The sequence below is a fragment of the Leptomonas pyrrhocoris genome, assembly GCF_001293395.1.
Source record: "Leptomonas pyrrhocoris isolate H10 chromosome Unknown, whole genome shotgun sequence".
Lineage (NCBI taxonomy): Eukaryota > Euglenozoa > Kinetoplastea > Trypanosomatida > Trypanosomatidae > Leptomonas > Leptomonas pyrrhocoris.
This window is the reverse complement of record NW_015438358.1, coordinates 2,307,908-2,326,548: the sequence shown is the minus strand read 5'-3', so window position 1 is coordinate 2,326,548 and position 18,641 is coordinate 2,307,908. Positions and strand designations below refer to the sequence as shown.

General features: G+C 53.7%; 7 protein-coding genes across 9 annotated transcripts; all 7 read left to right on the top strand.

Annotated features, from left to right (window-relative positions):
• Nucleotides 1-1,870: 1,870 nt before the first annotated feature.
• ABB37_01834 (hypothetical protein) lies at nucleotides 1,871-2,160 on the top strand (the record flags this gene model as incomplete). Of its 2 annotated transcripts, none has more annotated exons than XM_015798491.1 (1): nucleotides 1,871-2,160. In XM_015798491.1, the coding sequence occupies exon 1, from the start codon at nucleotides 1,930-1,932 to the stop codon at nucleotides 2,158-2,160; it is 231 nt and encodes a 76-aa protein (XP_015664011.1). In that variant the 5' UTR covers nucleotides 1,871-1,929. The 2 variants fall into 2 exon arrangements, with proteins under 2 accessions (XP_015664011.1, XP_015664010.1); XM_015798490.1 differs by having other exon boundaries at nucleotides 1,902-2,160.
• Nucleotides 2,161-2,744: 584 nt separating this feature from the next.
• Nucleotides 2,745-3,650, top strand: ABB37_01833 (putative Proteasome beta 3 subunit; the record flags this gene model as incomplete). 2 transcript variants are annotated; one of them, XM_015798489.1, is made up of 1 exon in its annotated part: nucleotides 2,745-3,650. In XM_015798489.1, the coding sequence occupies exon 1, from the start codon at nucleotides 3,033-3,035 to the stop codon at nucleotides 3,648-3,650; it is 618 nt and encodes a 205-aa protein (XP_015664009.1). In that variant the 5' UTR covers nucleotides 2,745-3,032. The 2 variants fall into 2 exon arrangements, with proteins under 2 accessions (XP_015664009.1, XP_015664008.1); XM_015798488.1 differs by having other exon boundaries at nucleotides 2,794-3,650.
• Nucleotides 3,651-4,357: 707 nt separating this feature from the next.
• On the top strand, nucleotides 4,358-4,994 carry ABB37_01832 (putative DNA-direcetd RNA polymerase II subunit 9; the record flags this gene model as incomplete). Its single annotated transcript, XM_015798487.1, has 1 exon — nucleotides 4,358-4,994. The coding sequence occupies exon 1, from the start codon at nucleotides 4,572-4,574 to the stop codon at nucleotides 4,992-4,994; it is 423 nt and encodes a 140-aa protein (XP_015664007.1). The 5' UTR covers nucleotides 4,358-4,571.
• Nucleotides 4,995-5,342: 348 nt separating this feature from the next.
• ABB37_01831 (hypothetical protein) lies at nucleotides 5,343-6,107 on the top strand (the record flags this gene model as incomplete). The annotated part of the gene is made up of 1 exon (XM_015798486.1): nucleotides 5,343-6,107. The coding sequence occupies exon 1, from the start codon at nucleotides 5,559-5,561 to the stop codon at nucleotides 6,105-6,107; it is 549 nt and encodes a 182-aa protein (XP_015664006.1). The 5' UTR covers nucleotides 5,343-5,558.
• Nucleotides 6,108-6,707: 600 nt separating this feature from the next.
• Nucleotides 6,708-11,258, top strand: ABB37_01830 (putative Pantothenate kinase subunit; the record flags this gene model as incomplete). Its single annotated transcript, XM_015798485.1, has 1 exon — nucleotides 6,708-11,258. The coding sequence occupies exon 1, from the start codon at nucleotides 6,876-6,878 to the stop codon at nucleotides 11,256-11,258; it is 4,383 nt and encodes a 1,460-aa protein (XP_015664005.1). The 5' UTR covers nucleotides 6,708-6,875.
• Nucleotides 11,259-13,748: 2,490 nt separating this feature from the next.
• Nucleotides 13,749-15,968, top strand: ABB37_01829 (hypothetical protein; the record flags this gene model as incomplete). The annotated part of the gene is made up of 1 exon (XM_015798484.1): nucleotides 13,749-15,968. Exon 1 carries the CDS (start codon nucleotides 14,325-14,327, stop codon nucleotides 15,966-15,968), a length of 1,644 nt encoding a protein of 547 aa, XP_015664004.1. The 5' UTR covers nucleotides 13,749-14,324.
• A 796-nt stretch (nucleotides 15,969-16,764) lies between these two features.
• On the top strand, nucleotides 16,765-17,711 carry ABB37_01828 (putative RNA binding protein; the record flags this gene model as incomplete). Its single annotated transcript, XM_015798483.1, has 1 exon — nucleotides 16,765-17,711. The coding sequence occupies exon 1, from the start codon at nucleotides 16,866-16,868 to the stop codon at nucleotides 17,709-17,711; it is 846 nt and encodes a 281-aa protein (XP_015664003.1). The 5' UTR covers nucleotides 16,765-16,865.
• Nucleotides 17,712-18,641: the final 930 nt, after the last annotated feature.

Genomic DNA, 18,641 nt, shown 5'->3' with positions numbered 1-18,641 from the left:
TTTCTCCTTCGTCTTTTATCAGGCGCTCAATACGCCAAAAGCATTTCCTTGCTTACTGTTTCTTTTTGTCTGCGAGTACGTGCCGATCGTGTCGACTGCTTCACGCAGCATTTTTCTCTTTCACCTGTGCAACGACGTGTGTAGAATTGTTAGAACGGAAGCGTCTTTGACAAGTGTTATTATCATCACTACTGTTTTCGCGACAAGGAGTTTGCAGCGGTGCACGCACCAATTTCTTTTTCCTTAGTAACGTAAAGGCAGAGGCAATACAACGGAAATCTACTTGCTTCTTTTTTCTCCACGGTGCTTCACAGCAACCGTTTTTCTCCCCTTCCTACGATACGAAATGTATGTGCGGAGTTCCGCTGCAATTAAGGCTCTTCGCGTTTTCCTTTTTTATTCGCTCCGCACTGAGCTTCTCCGCGACGTAAGCAAACATTTCAGGTAGTTATCGTGTGCAACACACTGAGCACTTGTCTTTCGTTGCGTTCTTCAAGTGGTGGGCCGGAGGGGCTAGCAAAGAAACCGTGTGCACTGTAAAAGGAGGGGAGGGAAAGGTCATCTATGTACCACATATGTGTATTACTCCGTTTTCGTTTGGTTATTATTTTTTTTTTTTGTGTGTGTTTCTTTTTTCCGTTTTCTGACTTCGTGCGCGGTTGCTAAACACTGCCGTTGTGAAAATGAAGCTGTGCATGGACGTGCGAAAAGAACTTCAACGCTCTGCCGTTGAAAAACGAAATACGGGGGGCTAGTCTTCTGATAGCGGTTTTTCTAACTGTCGCCGGAGTCTACGGTAGAGAGATACGTATGTATCAGTTGTTCGTTTACATATTTTTTTTTTTACACCTAGACGCTTAAGGGAGTTTTGTTTGCAACTTCCTCTTGGCTGTTTACTTTGTTACCAATAAGTGAATGTACATGCAGTTTTATGGAGAGCTTTTATGTGTTGTGTGATCGTCCTTTTTCTTTTGCTTTCTCTCTCTACTTACCTCGTGTTTTGTGGTGTTTGAATTCGCCTATGAATTCAGTGGTCATTTTAAAAGGGTGAGAATGCTGCGTTATATATATATAAATATATATATATGTACATACATATCCAGCGGTTTTAGCTTGGCGTTTGTTTTTTTCTTTACTGGTGGCGAACGTGGAAAGTCTTGTGCCTGGTTTCATTATCTTCTCCTGTAACGGAGCGACCTCGTTTTTTTTTTATTATTATTTGAAAGGTAGATGACTTCTTTTTAAATGGGTTCCGTCTCAGTTCCCACTCTTTTTGCTTTGTTTTCTGTATCTTGGTTTTGTCAGTGCTTAAATAAATAGGATCCCTCTCTTTTTTTTTTCTTGGCTCTTCGTTTCTTTCTCACTTTAGGAATTGCATTTGCTCCCAATTTTTTCTGCATTGTTCATGTGGTTGACGTGAGCCATTCTCGCTCACTATTGTTTTCATTTTTTCGTCTCCTTCAGTGCATGGCAAGTCGGTTGTACTCATCGACATTTTTCATCTGCACTGCCTTCAACACGTTAATAAGGCATCTTAACGATGCATCCCGCCATAAATCAGATGCCGTGCGGGGAAAAAGGAGAGGATGCTGCAGAATTCTTCCAGCTCTCTGAAAGAGGAAGAAATGAAAAGTAATCAGACTGGTTCACTGAATTACGCTTTCGCACTTTCGAGTGTACCGACGGAACGTGCAAGTGCCTTCGTAGACGGCAACGAAGAGATTGGTCATCGAAGCAGCAACACTTTCAAAAACGCTTCTCCTCAACGCTCGAGTTTCCAACGTGTCCTGCGTCTCTCTCACTCCCACAATCTTCTTCTACGGCCTTTTCCCCTCCTTTTCTTTTATTTGTGCCTGGACGGCGTGTGCCAGTACGGTTCACCGCTGGCATTCACCAACTTAGTTGTTGAGCAAATCAGAGCGTACATCCATGAAGCAACCGTACAAGGTAACGTGGCGGGTGTACCTGCCAGGACTGTTTGTGATGTCCATGTTTAGCGTCGTGGTGTACTTCAGCCGGACGCGGTCAGAGGTGCTGAAGTACGGGCACGATTTCGTGCCCATTTATTCCGAGGACGGGAAACTCGAGGGCTTCACACATCCGGCGTTGGTGAATGCGGGCAATCGATATCGCGAAAGGGAAGAGCAGAAGAAGATGTAGCAGCATTGGGAAAACAGCTTTTCACACATGTGCAGCTCGCGCTGCTCCACACATGACGTCGTTCCGTCTCTCGCTGTCTTTCCCTTAAAGACGTACACCGAGGCGTAAGCGTTGCATCTTTCGCTACGTGGTCGTATCTGTGGCCACACTGTTCGTGTGAGCCTCTCACATTTGAAGCTTCCTTAAAAAACAACAACAAATTCCTCTCTTTTTTTCTCCTGGGATGCCATATATACCTTCTGGTACTGTCGTGCTGCGTCGCGCTTTTATCAGCAAGTCTTCGTGATTATCCTTCGTTATCTTTCGGGAGAAAAACAAAAAAAGTGTTCTGTTGTGTCCCTATGGATGTGTGTGGGCTGTACTGCATCCTACAGCTGCTTTTAAGCAGAAGTGATGCTGCTGAAGTTCGCAGGGCAGCGGGGTCACCTCGTTTCAGTGTCGCGGTCGCCTTTCTCTGCCGCTTCGCCTCTCTTTCAGATGGTGCTGTCTGCATCTTCTTTCTCTTTTTCCTTCCTCACTTCTTCAACTGTTTTTAATCGACGCGTGGCAATCTACCGCGTGCGCCTTTTCTGTTTGCTTTCGAAGCTTCACTCGTATCGATTGAAATTCCCTTTTTCATTTGTTGCTCTGGCAGAACCACAAGTGCGCTTTGTCGAACGTTATTTTTGAATACCACGTCGCTTTCATTTGCTCGTCTTGACCACCTGATCATCGCCTGAATCGCTTTCCTCACTTCTCTGATCTAGCTGTGCGCGTGGATCGTTGCGCGGAAACGAGAGCTAAGGCTTTATCTTTTTCACCTCGTCGTGAGGGGCATCAACATTCACCTTACTGAGAACTCGCGTTTCCCAATTCTCCTCCACCTTCTCAACATGTCGATTATGCAGTACAGCGGTGGCTCCGTGATGGCCATGGCGGGCAAAGAGTGCTTCGTTATCATCTCCGATAACCGCCTCGGCGAGCAGCTGAAGACGATCTCGATGGAGGTGCCGAAGCTGCACATCGTCAACGACAGCGTCGTTTACGGCCTCACCGGGCTGCGCACCGACCAGCAAACGTTTGCAAACAAGGTTGAGTTCCGCACGGAGATGTACAAACTGCGTGAAGAGCGCAACATCACCGGAAAGGCCTTCGCGGCCATGCTCACCTCCATGCTCTACGAAGCTCGCTTTGGTCCGTGGTTCGTTGAGCCAGTGGTTGGCAGCATAGACAAGGAAACGGGCGAGGTGTATTTGTGCGCCACCGACCTCATTGGTGCTCCGTGCGAGCCGGAGGACTACGTGTGCGCTGGCACCGCTGGCGAGAGTCTGCATGGCATGTGCGAGGCCCTGTGGCGCCCGAACTTGTCTCCTGAGGAGCTCTTCGAAGTGGCAGCCCAGGCGATGCTCTCCGCGTGCGATCGCGACAGTCTTTCTGGCTACGGTGCTGTCGCGATGATTGTCACGAAGGAGAAGATCACTACCCGCCTCATCAAGGGCCGTAAGGATTGAGGTGTGACGGCGCGACGCGTGCGATCTTTGCTTTACGTCTTTCTTTTTCTTGTGCTGGTCTCGAAGAGTTTCCGACTCACCCAATGACGTATTTGTTCTCTTCACGTGTGAAGGGCGCCGTTGCGGAAAAGAGAGCTGCACGCGTTTGCGATGTCGGTTGTTATTATTAGCATGAGATGGCCGTGAACAACTTCATTTCGCTGGCTTTTTTCTGGTGCACTTTTTTATTGTATGATGGGCGAATTGAAGGAGAAGGAAAAGGAGACCGATGGTGATTGACATGCAAGGCGAAAGGAAGAAATCTCCCTCGACGAGAAACCTCCTTTTTCCATACACGCTGAAGTACTTGCACCGGGGCAGAGGGGTATTTGCAGGTTGTTCTGCGAGCAGGTTTTGCAACTGGATGTGAAGGACAGCCTGCGATTCAAGAGGGTTCTGTTTCGCAACAAGACGCGAAGCTTCACACCTCGCCCATGCAGAGAACTTTCTGCCGCTTAAAATGACCGTTGTGCATATATGTGTGCGTGTGTGTATCTGTGTCGGGGGTGAGATAACCCTATTACACCTCTAGTTTTAACATCTCAACTGGTTGCTTCTCCCCGTTCCGCTTATCCGTTAATCGCTTCCGTTTCCTTCTTTCTCGCCGCTCCTTGTCCTCTTTCCTCTTTCCTCTTGTATGCTGTTTGCGCAACTTCTATGTTTCTTCAGCTCCAAGGAGCGTCGCTTTTGTTTGGTTCTGCCACTTGCAGCAGCGAAGCTTCTCCTTTCTTCCCGCGAGGTGCGTGCGCGTTTATTTTGGTATTTGCTTTCGATCGTTGCGCTTCTGCCTCGCGCTTCTTGCCGCTGCTTTTTTTTTTTCCTTCTCCTTGACCTTCCATAAAGCAATTACTGTAGCTTCACCCTCCCACCTTAGCTGGCACTATGGAGACGAAGAGAGCGGCACCAGACTCCATCGGCCGTGCCACCACGGCCCCGATGCTGTTCTGCTCGCGGTGCAACAACCTGCTGTACCCGGAGTGCGACGAGGACGGCTACAGCATGGCGTGGCGGTGCAACTATTGCAAAACAACGGAGCAGCACGACGACTGCAAACTCGTCCACGTGATGAACTTAAAAATGAAGGCGGACGCCATCGGCGGCATGGATCTTATAGCGGAGTTCGCCAGCGACCCCACCGCCCAGCGCGACCCCGATAAGCAGTGCCCACGGTGCAACAAGAAAGGTGTCGCATGCTTCGTCAACCCACTCGGCCAACCGCAGGAGGATATGACGCTGTACTTCGCCTGCTCTGACACCGAGTGCCGTTATGTATGGAAGGGAACGACCGTGGAGGATCAGAATTAAAGCTGTGGTGAGTGACGACACTCGTTAAGCGAGAATAGTGATACATTAAGAAAGAAAAGTGCGCATGGAAGTCCGTTAGACGCCGCGTTTGTGTCGGCCTCTTACCACTTCAAAGCGTACAAACTTCTGGAGAACGTCAACAGAGGGAATTGGAGCTTTCGTGGGCTGGTGGAAAGGACCCTGTGACGTGGGTTGTGTGCACCACGATCCAAAAGGGTAGCGCCGCTGCCCTCTTCGTTTCAAAGGACGCCGCCTAGTTTTTTCCGCGCCCTCGCTTCTGCACACTGCGCTCTCTCTTCTCTCGCCATTTCGTTTGTTATTCTCTCGTGTGCGGCATTTGTGTTTGAAGGCAACACCTGGCTCTCGTCCTTCTCCAACTTGTGCTGTTCGCACCGTTTCTACCGCTGCGCAACACGGCTGATGGTGTCGGTAGAAAGGAAAACAGCGCCTCCCGTCTAGAGCAAGTTGTTTTGCTTTCGCTATTACTGCTCTCCACCGGTGCATAGAACGATAACACGATAATAAATCGGCTTCATAGCTTATCTAACGGAAAGCGCAGCAGCCATGCACTTCTTCAAGTTATCCGTGCCGCTGGCATGTCTCATCTATCACTTCATCTTAGTCACCATCACACAGGTGAACTATGTCCTTTTTATTCGATTCCAAAACACGGCACTGGAGCTCCGCCAGGCTTATCTCGCCTTCAGCGTTATCGGCATTGTCGCGTACGGCGCGTGCGCGGGGCCGCTTTTCGTGTACGCCTACAAGTACGGTAGCACCTGGTCGCTGCGACTGGGCCGCCTGCTGTGCGGGATTGCGGTGATGTTCGTCTTCTCCTCACTGCCCATGCTCATCATCGAGTTGGTTCAGCTGCTCTACTTTGATGGCCACTTCAAACACGCGTTAGATGGCATGTGCTTTGTTTTACATCTCCTCGCGGCCGGCGCCGGCGGATGTACTTCGTGGTTTGCCTACCTGCGTGCGGCGGCGCGATGCCTGCAGAACTGGCGAGGCCCGGAGCGGCAGATTGTCGACGAAGCGGAGAACATCCCAACGAAGGAGTTTCAGCTCAAGCTTGTCAAGCGCTCGCAACTCCAGCCGCAGACCATTTAGATTTGGCGAAACGGTGTGGTCATGGTACACCGCCATGCTTCTCTCCGTGCTTGTAACTCCATTGCTTTTCGGTGTACACCGCGACTTTTCCTTCCGCTTTGTTTTTCCTCCTTTGTCGCTTCATAAAGTTATGGCTTTCTTTCTTCACCTAGATCAGCTTCTTCAATCCCTTTAACGGGGCTGGGCAACGCATCGTTTAGTAACTTAGACATCTGTTTTGCTCTTTTTCCATTTCAGCAGCAGCTTTTCGTGAGCGAGTTCATCCGCCCGTATTGCTTTGACAATAAGGTCATCCTCACAATGACTTCGTTGAATGGGGCACCGTGACTTCCGTTGCTACTGACTTTTATATTCCCTCAGTGCCCCACCATCGGCTGTTGTACGCCGTCAGAGAATAGCATCGTAGAAGAGGTGGTCGGCGCTAGTTGATAGAAATCTCTTTCAGTCCTTTGAGAAGGCTTTTTAGAATTTAAGCGTCTGTTTTGGTATCCGCTCAGCGCACTTCTCTCGTGCGATGCATCACACCTGGCACTTGTCCTCCGCTCTTCTTTTCTCGCTGATGTGCGTCTCACATCTTTTTTCTTCTTCTGTGCCTTTTCAGAACGAGCTCCCCGTTCATCGTAATAATTCCACTATTGACCGTTCGTTTAGCGCAAGCTCCTCCCTCGCCGCACCAACGTAAACTATCTTTTCTTTTTCTGCCAAAGGAATAAAACAAAAAACGGAAGTAAGCTAAAATCTCTCAGTGTAGCTCACGGACAGCCAGCCATGTCGGATGCCGAGCGCAGTATCGCCTCAGCGCGCGTGCTGAGCTACAACTTTAACATCCTTCCTCGCGGTAGCGGTGGCTACCAGCACGAGCGCATCGAGGCGTTTCTGGCAAATGTCGACGCCTACGACGTGCTGCTGCTGCAGGAGGTGTACGCGATGAGCTACCTGCCCTACGCTCTCCAGAAGCAGTTCTGCTACCAAAAAATGCTGCTTGACGGGCTCAAGGAAAAAGGCTTCCACTACTACGTCATCTCGCGCCAGCCGTCGTACCGCACCATCCTGCAGTACAACGTGTGCTCGGACAACGGCCTCATCATCGCCTCGCGCTTCCCGATCTGGCACCGCGGCTCCTACACCTTCCGCAGCCACGAGCGCCGGGAGGCAACTGTGAGCAAAGGCTGCCTCTTTGCGGAGATCGAGCTGCCGGCGGCGAATGGCCAGGGCAACCAGCGTGTGGTGGTCTTCAACGTGCATCTGCGCCCGGAGGACAACTTGCCGCCGGAGTCGTCGCAGATACAGCAGGTGCACCGTTTCGTGCGAGCGGCGCTGGCGCAGGTCAACGGCCACTGCCCCAGCTCGCCTGTCGGCACGGTGGCGCAGCAGCCCGACGGCGGCGACGTGCCTTTTATCATCTCCGGCGACTTCAACATTTACGGCATCGACACAACGACTGGGCACACCTCAAAAAACTTCCAGGACTTGCTGAGTCAGTTTCAGAGCCTGGGGACGGTGCGGGATGTGATTTACGAGGCGCAGGGCCAGAACCCGCCCACGCGCCCGGCGAGTTTGTACTTCCCGAAGCTGTCGAAGCTGGAGCGCTTTGAGGCGATACCGCAGCGGCAAGATTACTTCTTTGTCAACGCAGCCGTGCAGGTCGACCACCCCCACCTGGAGAAGTTCATGATGGGCAGCCGGCGGCCCTACACGTACCTGTCCGACCACTTCGGCACTACCTGCCGCATAACGGTGGCGGTGGACCCGAACCAGGTGATGGCAGAGCGCTCTCCCTCCCGGCTGAACGTCTCGAGCTTGGTTGAGGCCGCCAATCACGAACACTCCAACCCCACCTCGAACAGGCGTCTGGAGGCGCTACTCTTGGCGGTGGCGGCGTGGCTGATTTTCACCATCAGCTTCAAGTCGTTTGTTCTCTGTGTCTTCCTGGTCTGGGTGGTGATGTACTCCTCGCAGCGCTACACCTCGGTGCCGGTCACCGGTGAACCACCGCTGGTGTCGCTGGAGGCGCTGAAAGAGACCGAGGAGCTGTGCATGTCCAACAAGGCACTCAACCCGCTGGCGGGCGTGCAAACCCTCGGCGAAATGTGGGAGCGCAGCGTGGCGCGGTTTCGCACCTTTAAGTGCCTCGGCGCCACCAGCGAGCTGGGCGAGCCGGAGTGGATGTCGTACGGTGCGGTGGACACACGAGCGAGGGAGCTCGGGGCGGGCCTGCTGGAGATGGGCTTCCGCGCCGGCGACCTCATCGGTGTGGAATGCGAGCCGAGCCGCAACGCCGTCATCCTTGAAGTGGCCTGCGCGCTCTACGGCTTTACGACGGTGCCGCTGGCCGGCAAGCGGAGCACCATGCGAACCCTTCTCGACCAGAACAAGATTCGCGCTGCGGTGGCGGATCGCAGCGCTGTGGCGATGCTGCTCTCCTGCCGCTCGACGAAGCTGGAGACGGTCATCTACACGAACGCCTTCGCCGATGAGGATGACCACATGACAGCAAAGGACTTGAACATCGCTTTCTTCCCGTTTGAGTACGTGGAGCAGCAGGGCCGCCTTCACCCGGTGCCCCCGAACACGGAAAACGTGACGACCGACTCGGTGCTGACCTACGTGATGGAGAACACAAACATCGCGTCGTGCAGCGACAGCAGCGCGCTGCTGCCGGTCCGCCACTTCGCCGTACTCCATGATCTGAGTGTGCTGCTCATGACTGGCGTGCTGCCGTCCTCCTACAAGCAGGAATCAATGGTGTGGTTCAGCCCCATGGCCTCGCTCTTCCAGCGCATCTGCGTGATGGGCATGCTAAGTCAAGGCAACGCCATCGCTACAACCGGCGCGGCCCATCTGCAAGAGACCTTCGTCAAGTTCCACCCGACCCTCCTCGTCACGTCCCCGGCGCTCTTCCACACGAGCCGCTTGCAGCTGAGCCGTGCGCGACGACGGTACGGCGCGGTGTACAACTGGATGTTCAACGCCGTCTACCAGCTCATCTCTCGCCGCATTCATATTAATCGGCAGGACAGCGCCGCTCTGCGCTTCCTGTTCTTCCGCGCCTTCCAGCGGCAGCTCGGCGGGTCGGTCCGCAAGATCATCCTCAGCGTTTCGCAGGAGAGCACGAGCTTTAGCCTGCTGGAGCACATCGGCGTGTGCTACGTGCCGTCCGTGTGCGAGGTCAGCTATCAGAACTGCGTAGGTGTCACGACCATTGATGGCTCGCCTGCGCCGTCGCTGGCGCTCAACTTAAAGCCGCTGAGCGCGCTGTCGGACAGCGCCGGCATCGGGCAGGTTGTGGTGACGAGGAAGGGCGAGCCGGCGCTGGAGCTGCAGATTGCAGCGCAGCGGAAGCGTGACAACACCTTCACCTTTCTCGGCGCCCCGCTGGGAGTGCTGTGGCCGGTGAACTTCCAGTACGCCGTCGCCGTGGAGCTGGAGCACACCTTTGCCGTCTCGCGCTACGTCAACACCATCTTTGTGTACTGCGACCCACTGAAGCCGGTGATCGCCGTCGTGTGCCCCAACCGTGACACGATTGGGTTTGAGTGGTACCAGGCTCACCCGGTAGAGGACACGGCGAAGCCGGTAAGCTGGGCGGAGCTGGTGAACTTTGGCAGCCAGCTGATCATGGAGGACTTCGTCAGCATCGCGAAAGAGGAGAAGCTGCATCCCTCGCAGATCCCCCAGTTCGTCCACCTGCACCCGCACGCATTCAGCGACCACGGCACTTTTCTCACGCCCTTCGGCAAAATCCGCCGCGATGTCATGCACAGCTACTTCGCTTCTGTCTTTGAGAGACTGTACGCCGGCGCGTCTACCTCGCCCCTCGCCTCCAGCGCCGACCTGCCGATGGAGATGAGCGACGCGGACAGCACGACGTCGAAGCTCGACGGCGCGAGCGAGTTCGACCTCTGCGTGCCGGCCACCGTCGACATCGGCGGCACCTTTGCCAAGGTGGCCTTCCTCATGCCGCCCACCGCGAGCGGCATCACGCCTTTCTCGTCTGCGATCCAGGAGGCCTCTTCCCTTTCCGAGAAGGTGGGCCTCCGGACCTTCCAGTACTTCGCCGACCCCGAGGCGGCGGAGAAGGAGCTGCGGCTGAACCCGCACTCGCGCGTGGGCACGCTGTGCTTCATGAAGATCCCGTCGCAGCAAATCCCGCGCTTTGCCGAGCACCTGGCGAGCACGCACGCCCTCACCGCCTTCAAGCCGGAGTACATGAAGAAGTTGCGGGCCACGGGTGGCGGCGCCTTCAAGTACTCTCAGCTGGCGCAGAACGAGCTGGGCGTGGAGTTCGACGTGGTGAAGGAAATCGCCGCCGTGGTGAAGGGGCTCAACTTGGTTCTGCGCATTGCTCCAGAGTCCGTCTTCACGGTGGACCCGTTGACGGGCGTCCACCACCCCCACAAGCTTGTCAGCACCGGCGACACCTTCTCTCCCTTCCCGTACATGCTCTACAACATCGGCTCGGGTATTTCCTTCATCAAGTGCCTGAGTGCCGACGGTGCGCACACTCGTGTGGGCGGGTCACCGATTGGCGGGGCCACCTTCTGGGGCCTTGTGCGCACCATGACGAACCTCACCTCGTGGGAGGAGGTGATGGAGATTATGCGGCTGGACGGCCCGGGCGACAACAGAAACGTCGACCTCCTCGTCGGTGACATCTACGGCTACAACGCGAAGGACTTCCCCGAGATGCTGTCCGCGGAGATGGTGGGCAGCACCTTTGGCAAGCTCGGCACGGAGCGCTTCTACGACATGCACCGCGTTAGCCACACCGACCACTTCGCGGACGACGACGCCACGAGCAAAATCCTCTCCCCTTTGGCGAGCAAAGCGGCCGCGTCGGACTTTATGTCGCCGGTGGTACGCAACGGCACCAGGGCCGCCTCGGCCATCGATATTGTGCGGTCTATGCTCAACATGATCGCGAGTAACGTCACCCAACTGGCGTACCTGCACGCGAAGGTGCACGGCGTGAAGAACATCTTCTTTGCCGGCGGTTTTGTGCGCGACAATCCGATGCTTTGGAGCCTGATCAGCTCCGCGATGAAGTACTGGTCCTCGGGCGACTGCCACGCCCACTTCCTTGAACACGACGGCTACCTCAGTGCGCTCGGGTGCGCGATGCTGGACCAGCAGGACCCCATAAAGAAATGAAAGTGCTCCGAGAAATAATATCAACGCCACATAAAAAAGTTCAGGCGTATGATCTTTTGTTTCCCTTCTGAGATTTCATAACGCTGAATTCAACTCATGGCGAGTTATTCCGCTCTTCGCAGTTGAAGACATCGTTATTCTCATGCTTCTCTTTCGTGGTTGTGGGGGTCAGACCGTCTCAGCGTCACAGCTATCGCCTTGATCGTTTCCACTCCTGTGCGTTTCTCGCGGTATTCGATTTTCTTTCTTTCCTCTGTGCCGGTGATTCTACACCGACTTGTGTGCCAACCTGAGTTGATGTCGTTTTTCTTTTCTCTTTCTGCAACAGTGCCCCGGCACACCCTTTTCATATTTCCCTTTTCCACCCCTCCTCAAATATTTTCTCGATACAGCGGACTCCCTTTTTTTCATTCTTCACTTCTCGGAAGACACGTTGACACGCTCCGCGTAACTTCCTCCTTAAAATACAGAAGAAGGAAACATGGAATCTTTTTTATAAATGGCGTTGCTTATTGGTTGTGTGCGCGTGTCCCAGTTCTTTTGCGATCGGCTTGCGTCAATTTGGATAAAGGCGCCTCAAAAATGTGGGCAATGCGCAGTGCTTTGGGGTGTAATGAAGCTGCAGCACTGCTTTCTCGTTTCTTGCTGTTTTGCAATAAAGCGGGCGATTCTTTTTTCTGCCTTCTTGTGGTGTTGAGCAGTCCTCGTGGTGGATGGGGCGGGGAGTGCGTGGAGGGCTGTTGTGAGAGGCCTTTTTATTTGTCATTTGCCCATCGTAGGTGTACTGCTCTGCTGTCGTAGTTTCATTGTAGCGAAACACACATGCAGGTGCGGTCCAGTTCGCGTTGTTCGTTTGCTTGTTTACTGCCGTCTGACGATGTCTTCCGTTCTGCTCACCCACCTCTTATGCCCGGAAACTTCCAACGCGCTTTCCCTCCTTTCCCCCTCTCTCCTCATCGCTTTTGACGCGACTGAACGCGTACCGTTCGTTGTAATACCCCACAATCGGTGCGCCGTTTCCTTTCACACCTCCCAGTCACCCTGCAGGGGAGGAACAAAAATGTTCTCGTTGTGCCTCCTTTCTCCGTAAACTGCTTGTCGTGCTCTGTTCTTCTCTTTTTTTTTTTCAAAGGCTGTGCTTGAACAGCGAAGAGGTGTATGAAACGTACGCAGGCCCATTTTGCGCGGCCGGTAAGATGACCCGATACAAACTTAAAGCCACACATATGTTCTGCCAGTTTTTTTTTCTAACTTGTTGATTTATTGATTATTTTTTAACTGATGATTTCCACTAGCGTTGAGACATCTCCGTACCTCGACACTTTTATTTTATAATCTTCACAGCTAACGTATCCGCTCCTATAGGTTGCGCCACTGGCATGTAAACAATTTCAGCGACTGAAAGGAGGCTGTGTTTGGCAGGGGGTTACGTTACGCTAAACGAAGGTCGTAGGGTACGTGTGGTGGCCCATAAAACGAGTGCTAAAAATGGCGTGAGGGGAACCGAAGTACATCTTTTGCCCCGAAGCGACATCCGCATCTTTATTTTTATTTTCTTTCAGTGATTCTTTGTAGCCGTTAACTAAGCACGGGCTAGTTAATTGAATGCTCACGACCGGCAGCAAAGGTAGGCAGGTGTGCACCGATGTCTGGCTCTGGATCGTTGCAGCAGTTATTCAGTAATTCGTTGAGCAAAAACCCTCAATGTTGTGAAACCATGTAGCGTGCTGTCAGACGGTGACGCCACGCGTGCAGCTTGGAAACGGTGCTCTCTTTTGGCACCACATTTTCTATTCGACTTATCACCTCCTCCACCAATCCTTCCCCACTTAAGATATCGACAAGGTTGGATGCTTACGTTGCAAGAGGTAGTGACACAACAAATACCGTTTTTGAATTTATTATTATTTTTTTTTATTGTTTTTCTTTGTGTACATTTGGCAAGTTCAAGCACCCGCATAACGAGTAACCGCAAGTGGATTGCACGCAGAGATCTACTGTGTCACGCACATCTCCCTACGGGGAAATCGCATCAAAAAAGTCTGAATCAACACATACCCTGTAAATTTGAGTTTCCACGGAATGGAGCAGTTGAGGCGCGATCTTATTTGCCAGTTCTTTCGGCGATGCATATTTGCATTGCATTCCTTTGTGCTTCTCGTCTCTTCGTTGCACCATTCTCTTTTTGGAGGGGCGAAAGGCAGGAAGATGTGCCTCTCGTTGGAAAGTGAGGCACTATGAGTAGAAGGGCAGCAGTGAGACACTAACGCTGCTCTCTCGTCGTCCTCATCGCTTTTCTCCTCCGAACCTTTCGCGAGTCGTCAAGTCCCATAACGCACCGCTGTTGTTTACCCAGCGTAACTGCTCTCACGCTTTCTGCTTCGCCCTCTCTCCTGTGTGGATTTCGCGTGCTTCTTGTTTTTCTCGTTCCATGACATTCCATGGGCGGCGGTGGCGTGACGCTCTAACGCACAACACAACGACTCTTTAGTGCATCCAACAACGGGAGTCAAAAACCACCACCACGAATTATTTCGCCCGAAGATATATATTTGTAGCGCTGTTACCCGCAAAGGAAACACTGTTTCACTCTCGTTGGTGCATTCTCTGCCGACATACCCGCTCCTTCAACTTATATACACACACACACACGCACCCGCGTATACTCTCACGCGTCTTCGGAACTGGTCCACCTGACCGCGTGCTTCTTGCCTTTGTTTGCTTCCTTCTCGCTTTTTCTTTTTGCGGCCTCTTCTTCCGTTTCTTTTCTTTTTGCTGAGGCGGTTCTCCTTTCGGACACGAAGACCCTCGCGGACATCGATGCGTGACGTCGCTGCAGCGCCCAACGACTGAATTCACCGCCAACTTTACGTCTCTTGTTTTTTTCTGTCTCTCCCTTCTTGTCTCCTCCTACTTTTCGACGTCGCTTGTGCCTTTGCTACAAGCATTGCACCCCTTACTAAATTCCTTCACGTAGAGAGGAAAAGCCGCCGTTTTGTGGTTCAGTGAATCCGAGTCGCAGCACTTTCCTGGTGCTTGTCCTGTTCCGCTTTTACACTTGCTCTCATGGCGTCGGCTCCGCAGACGACGGCGGAGATCGTCGCGGACGGGAGGGAGACGGTGTGGGATGTTCTCAAGCAAGAATCGAAGGAGCTGCGGTGGTACGTGCTGGCCGTAGCGTGCTTCCTGACGTTTGGCAGCTACTACATTTACGATTTCCCAGGCTCTATTGGAAGTGGTAGCGGCAACACGATTGAGAACTTCTTTAAGAGCCACGGGCACTTCTACACGGAGAGTATGAACCAGTACCTGTACAGTGTGTACTCGTGGCCTAACACCGTTCTTTCCGTCGTGGGTGGGCTGCTGATCGACAAGTATCTTGGACTGCGCCGCGCCATGCTGCTCTTCACGTCTTTGATCCTCGCCGGTTCGGTGCTCTTCTACATCGGTGTGCACAACACCACGTATTGGATGCTGATTGTCGGGCGTATTGTGTTCGGACTTGGTGGGGAATCGCTCTCCGTCTCGCAGTCCGCCTTCGTGGCGCGGTGGTTCAAAGGCTGCCGAGGAATGGCGCTGGCTTTTGGCATCACCATCAGCTTCTCCCGCGTCGGCTCCTCCTTCAACTTTCTCTTTTCGCCGTTGATTGCCAACAATTGGGGCGTCGAGGCTGCTGCCATTGCAGGCACCGGTGCGTGTGTCGTCTCCGTCGGCGCGTGTAGCGTGTTGGTGTTAGCCGACCGCTACGCGGAGCGCACGGGCTACTTGACGCCGACGACCGAGGAGGAAGGCGCGGCGGAGGCGGATGCGAATGCGATGAAGCTGTCGGACGTGGTGCGGATGCCCTTCGCCTACTGGCTGCTCTGTGCCGTGTGCGTCTTCTGCTACACCGCCATCTTTCCGTTTATGGGGGTGGGAAAAAACTTCTTTGAGGTGAAGTACGGCTACAGCGGCGACACGGCGGCCCGTTATTTGTCGTTTTACCAAATCACCTCCGCGGTGGCGAGCCCGGTGATTGGGTTAGTGGTGGATGCGGTGGGTCGCAACACGCACTGGCTCATCCTCGCGTGCTCCTGTTTTGCGTCGATTCATGTGGTGTTCATGACGACAATGATCCCTGCGCCGGTGCTGATGGTGCTGATGGGTGGCTTTTACAGCTTCCTCGTGTCAGGGCTTTGGCCTTCGATTCCATGGGTGGTGCCGGACAACGTTGTGGGCGTGGCGTACGGCGCGATGACCTCCATCCAAAACATCGGTTTGGCGTCGTTTCCAATGCTTGCCGGGGCCATCTTGGATCATTTCCGGCGATACAATGGCGGTGGAAATGGCAGCAGCAGCAGCAGCAGTAGCAGCGGCAGCAGTGGTGCGTTGCTTGCGCAAGACCTGCCGCCGCTCGTGGGCTTCATGTGGACCGAGGCGCTCTTTCTCCTCTCCGCGTTGGTGGCTCTCTTAGCCAGTGTGGTGCTGCTCTCCGAGGATCGCCGCACCGGTGGCGTGCTCAGCGCACCGAGTCACATGCGACTACAGATTGTGGAGGGCCTGCGGCGGCAGCGGCAGGACTTCGAGGACGTGGTCCCGGATCTGGAAAACGTGGTCTACGACGAGGAGGACGAGCACAACGCCGATACGGAGTCGTTGGCGGGGGCGGCGCTGACTGACGCGCTGCCGATCGCGTCGGAGGCTCCTGTGTGCCCACCAAAGAAAAGTTAAGGAATTCAAGCAGTGCATAATAGTGTTATGAGTGGAGCAGGATTGTGGATCCTCTCTGTCGGTGTCTGTGGACCTTGGGATCGATTCTGGGTGATGATGGTCTCCGAACACCTTCTCTGGTCGCCGCGACAGTGCAACAATGCTTTTTGTTATCGTGTTTTCCGTTGGCTCAGCGACTTGCCCCTCTCTATCAGCTGCGGCACTTCTGCTTTCCTCTTCCTGTGCTGTGCTCCACAACTGTTGTTGGATGTCGTTGCGATGTTGTGGTCGCGTTTAATTCAGGAGGTGTCGTGCTGCCAGCGGAAAGGCAAGAACTTCTCCTTCCTGGGTTGAGAGGTTTTCCATTTTTTTTCCCGCCTCTATACTGCCTTTCTCTTCCGAATGGTTGCGCTTTCTTTCCCTCGTTGCCGCCACCGCATGGCTCGAACTAATCTAAAGAGTCATTCCTGAGTTTGGCAACTGAGGACGTTCGCCTCACTGCACGACTCGCATTTCGATTCCTGCGTGAAAACCTGCTCCGCTGATGCTGCGAATTGGAGACGGAAGTGTGCCTTTTCCTTTTTGGGCCCCATCAGGACTCACTTAGGTACCGTTGCCCGTCTCAAATCCTTAACGCGGTCGATCTTTCTTCCTGTAATCATATAAATATATGTGGGTGTGTGTATCTGTGCTTCGCGGCCTTTTCGCTCTTCTCTGTGTGCCACCTTCGTCTTACCCTTCGAAACAATGAACTCCTCTCCACTGTTCCCCGGATGTGCTATTGACGCATGTACGTGCATTGGCCTCTCATGCGTAAGTCTTTTTTCCATCCTCTTTTGGGTGGAGTTGCGCATTCTCTTGTCTTGCAGGTCGGACCACACCCGACTCTCCCACGGCCCATACGTCACCCACCTTTCAATGCCGAGTAGAGCTGTCCTTCGCAGAAAGAAACACCGCGACGCGAAGCGCGGCAAGTCGGGCGAGGAAGGCGACAGCAGACCGCCGTCCCACCGCATCACCCCGCCTCACCTCGATGACGAGGACGGCAGTTGCGTGTCGTCGTCGTCGCCTCGCAAGCGCAGCCACGACGCACTCGCCGCCCCGTCAACGCTGGCCACCTCACTGTCCGCCACGCCAGCGTTAAGGGAAGTTGTGGTCGCGAAGCGGGCCCGCCGCGAGCCGCCGCCGCCGCCTGCGCAGATGCCGGAGAGCCTGACGCGGAAGGAGCGCCACCGCTGGGAAACGAGTCAGCGCCTCGAGCGGCAGATGACGCGCCTGAGCTCCACGGTTGCGGCGGTGCAGCAGATGATGGGTGACGCGACAGCGGAAGGAGCGCAGGACGCTGTGCAGCTGGAGCCGAAGTTGCGGCACGACCCGAAATTTGCGCATGGCACCTTCTGGCGTGATCGCAAGGAGAAGCGCGCCCGCACACTCTTTCTTGGTGGTATCCCGTCCTACTTCACGGTGAGGCAGATAACAGACCTGATTAGTACGGTGGTCGATTCCGATCCGAACGCTGCCGACTACGTAAGCCAAATTGGCAAGGAGAAGGACGTGGTGGAGGAGGTGGATGTACTGCCTGTGAAGCACAACAGCAAAGTGAAGCACATGTATGTCACAATGGCCTCGGTACCGCTGGCTGGCTGCGCGGCGGCGATGCTAGACCGATATGAGATGGAGGGCCGCCAACTGCGGTGCAACTTTGCGGCAGACAAGACGCAGCGAGAGGAGGCAATCCGACGCCGCAACACGGATCAGCGCTAAGCGACGGCGGGCGCGACTTGTTTCTGTTTTTTTTTCCCTGTTGTTGGTAACGACGTTTTTGAGAAAGTCCATAAATTGTAATACCCCACGTGCGACGTGGTGAGCCGCACATAACGCTCAAATTAGGGAAGAGCAAAACATGAGAGGCTCGCGGTGTTTTTGTGCATCAACGGCAACACGGCAAAGCGTCACGTGGAATGAAATCGAGCTATTTTGTATGTTCAGTCTAAATTGCGGCCGTCATCGTGTGTCTTTCCGCATTTTTCCTGTTTCTTTCTTCCCAATGAAGTGTCAGCTGTTGGTTGAAGAAGAAATCGCCGATGTTGCTGCTGCTGTTCATGAACTCCCACATTTGCTTCATGCGCTTTTCTTATCCGCCGTCGTCCCTCCTCTTTTCTCGCTTTCGGCTAGTTTTTCTTTCTCCTGTGCCTGAAAACTACGGCCTCTTAATAAATAGCTGGGCTGCGCACGCTGCACGTTACGGGGTGATTACATCTCTCTCTGTCTCTGTCTCTGTCTCCCACCCCCGTCGAAGACCACCTTGCTACTGAGCCTAGTAAGCAAAGACGGCATACACTTCCTCTTCGAGGCACCGTTATGTGGCTCGAGAAATCCAGAGACAACTCTTGTTTTTGCGTCTTTTCTGTTACCCCAAAACTTCTGTAGATACACTCGCATCTTTATAAATCAGTTTTTTGTTCCGCTTTGTCTGCCATTCTTTTGTTTGGCATTTTTACTTTGTTCGCCTTTTCGCTCTGTCCTGCGCCCCAACCGGAGAGCGAAGAAAGAAAATAACTTCTGCCTTGTGTTCTTCTCTCGTGGATCAACTGAGCGAGCTTTACAGCTCTGGATTCTCTTTCCGATAGCTCTAGCACACACACACACACACACACACATATATATATATATATATATATATATATATAATAC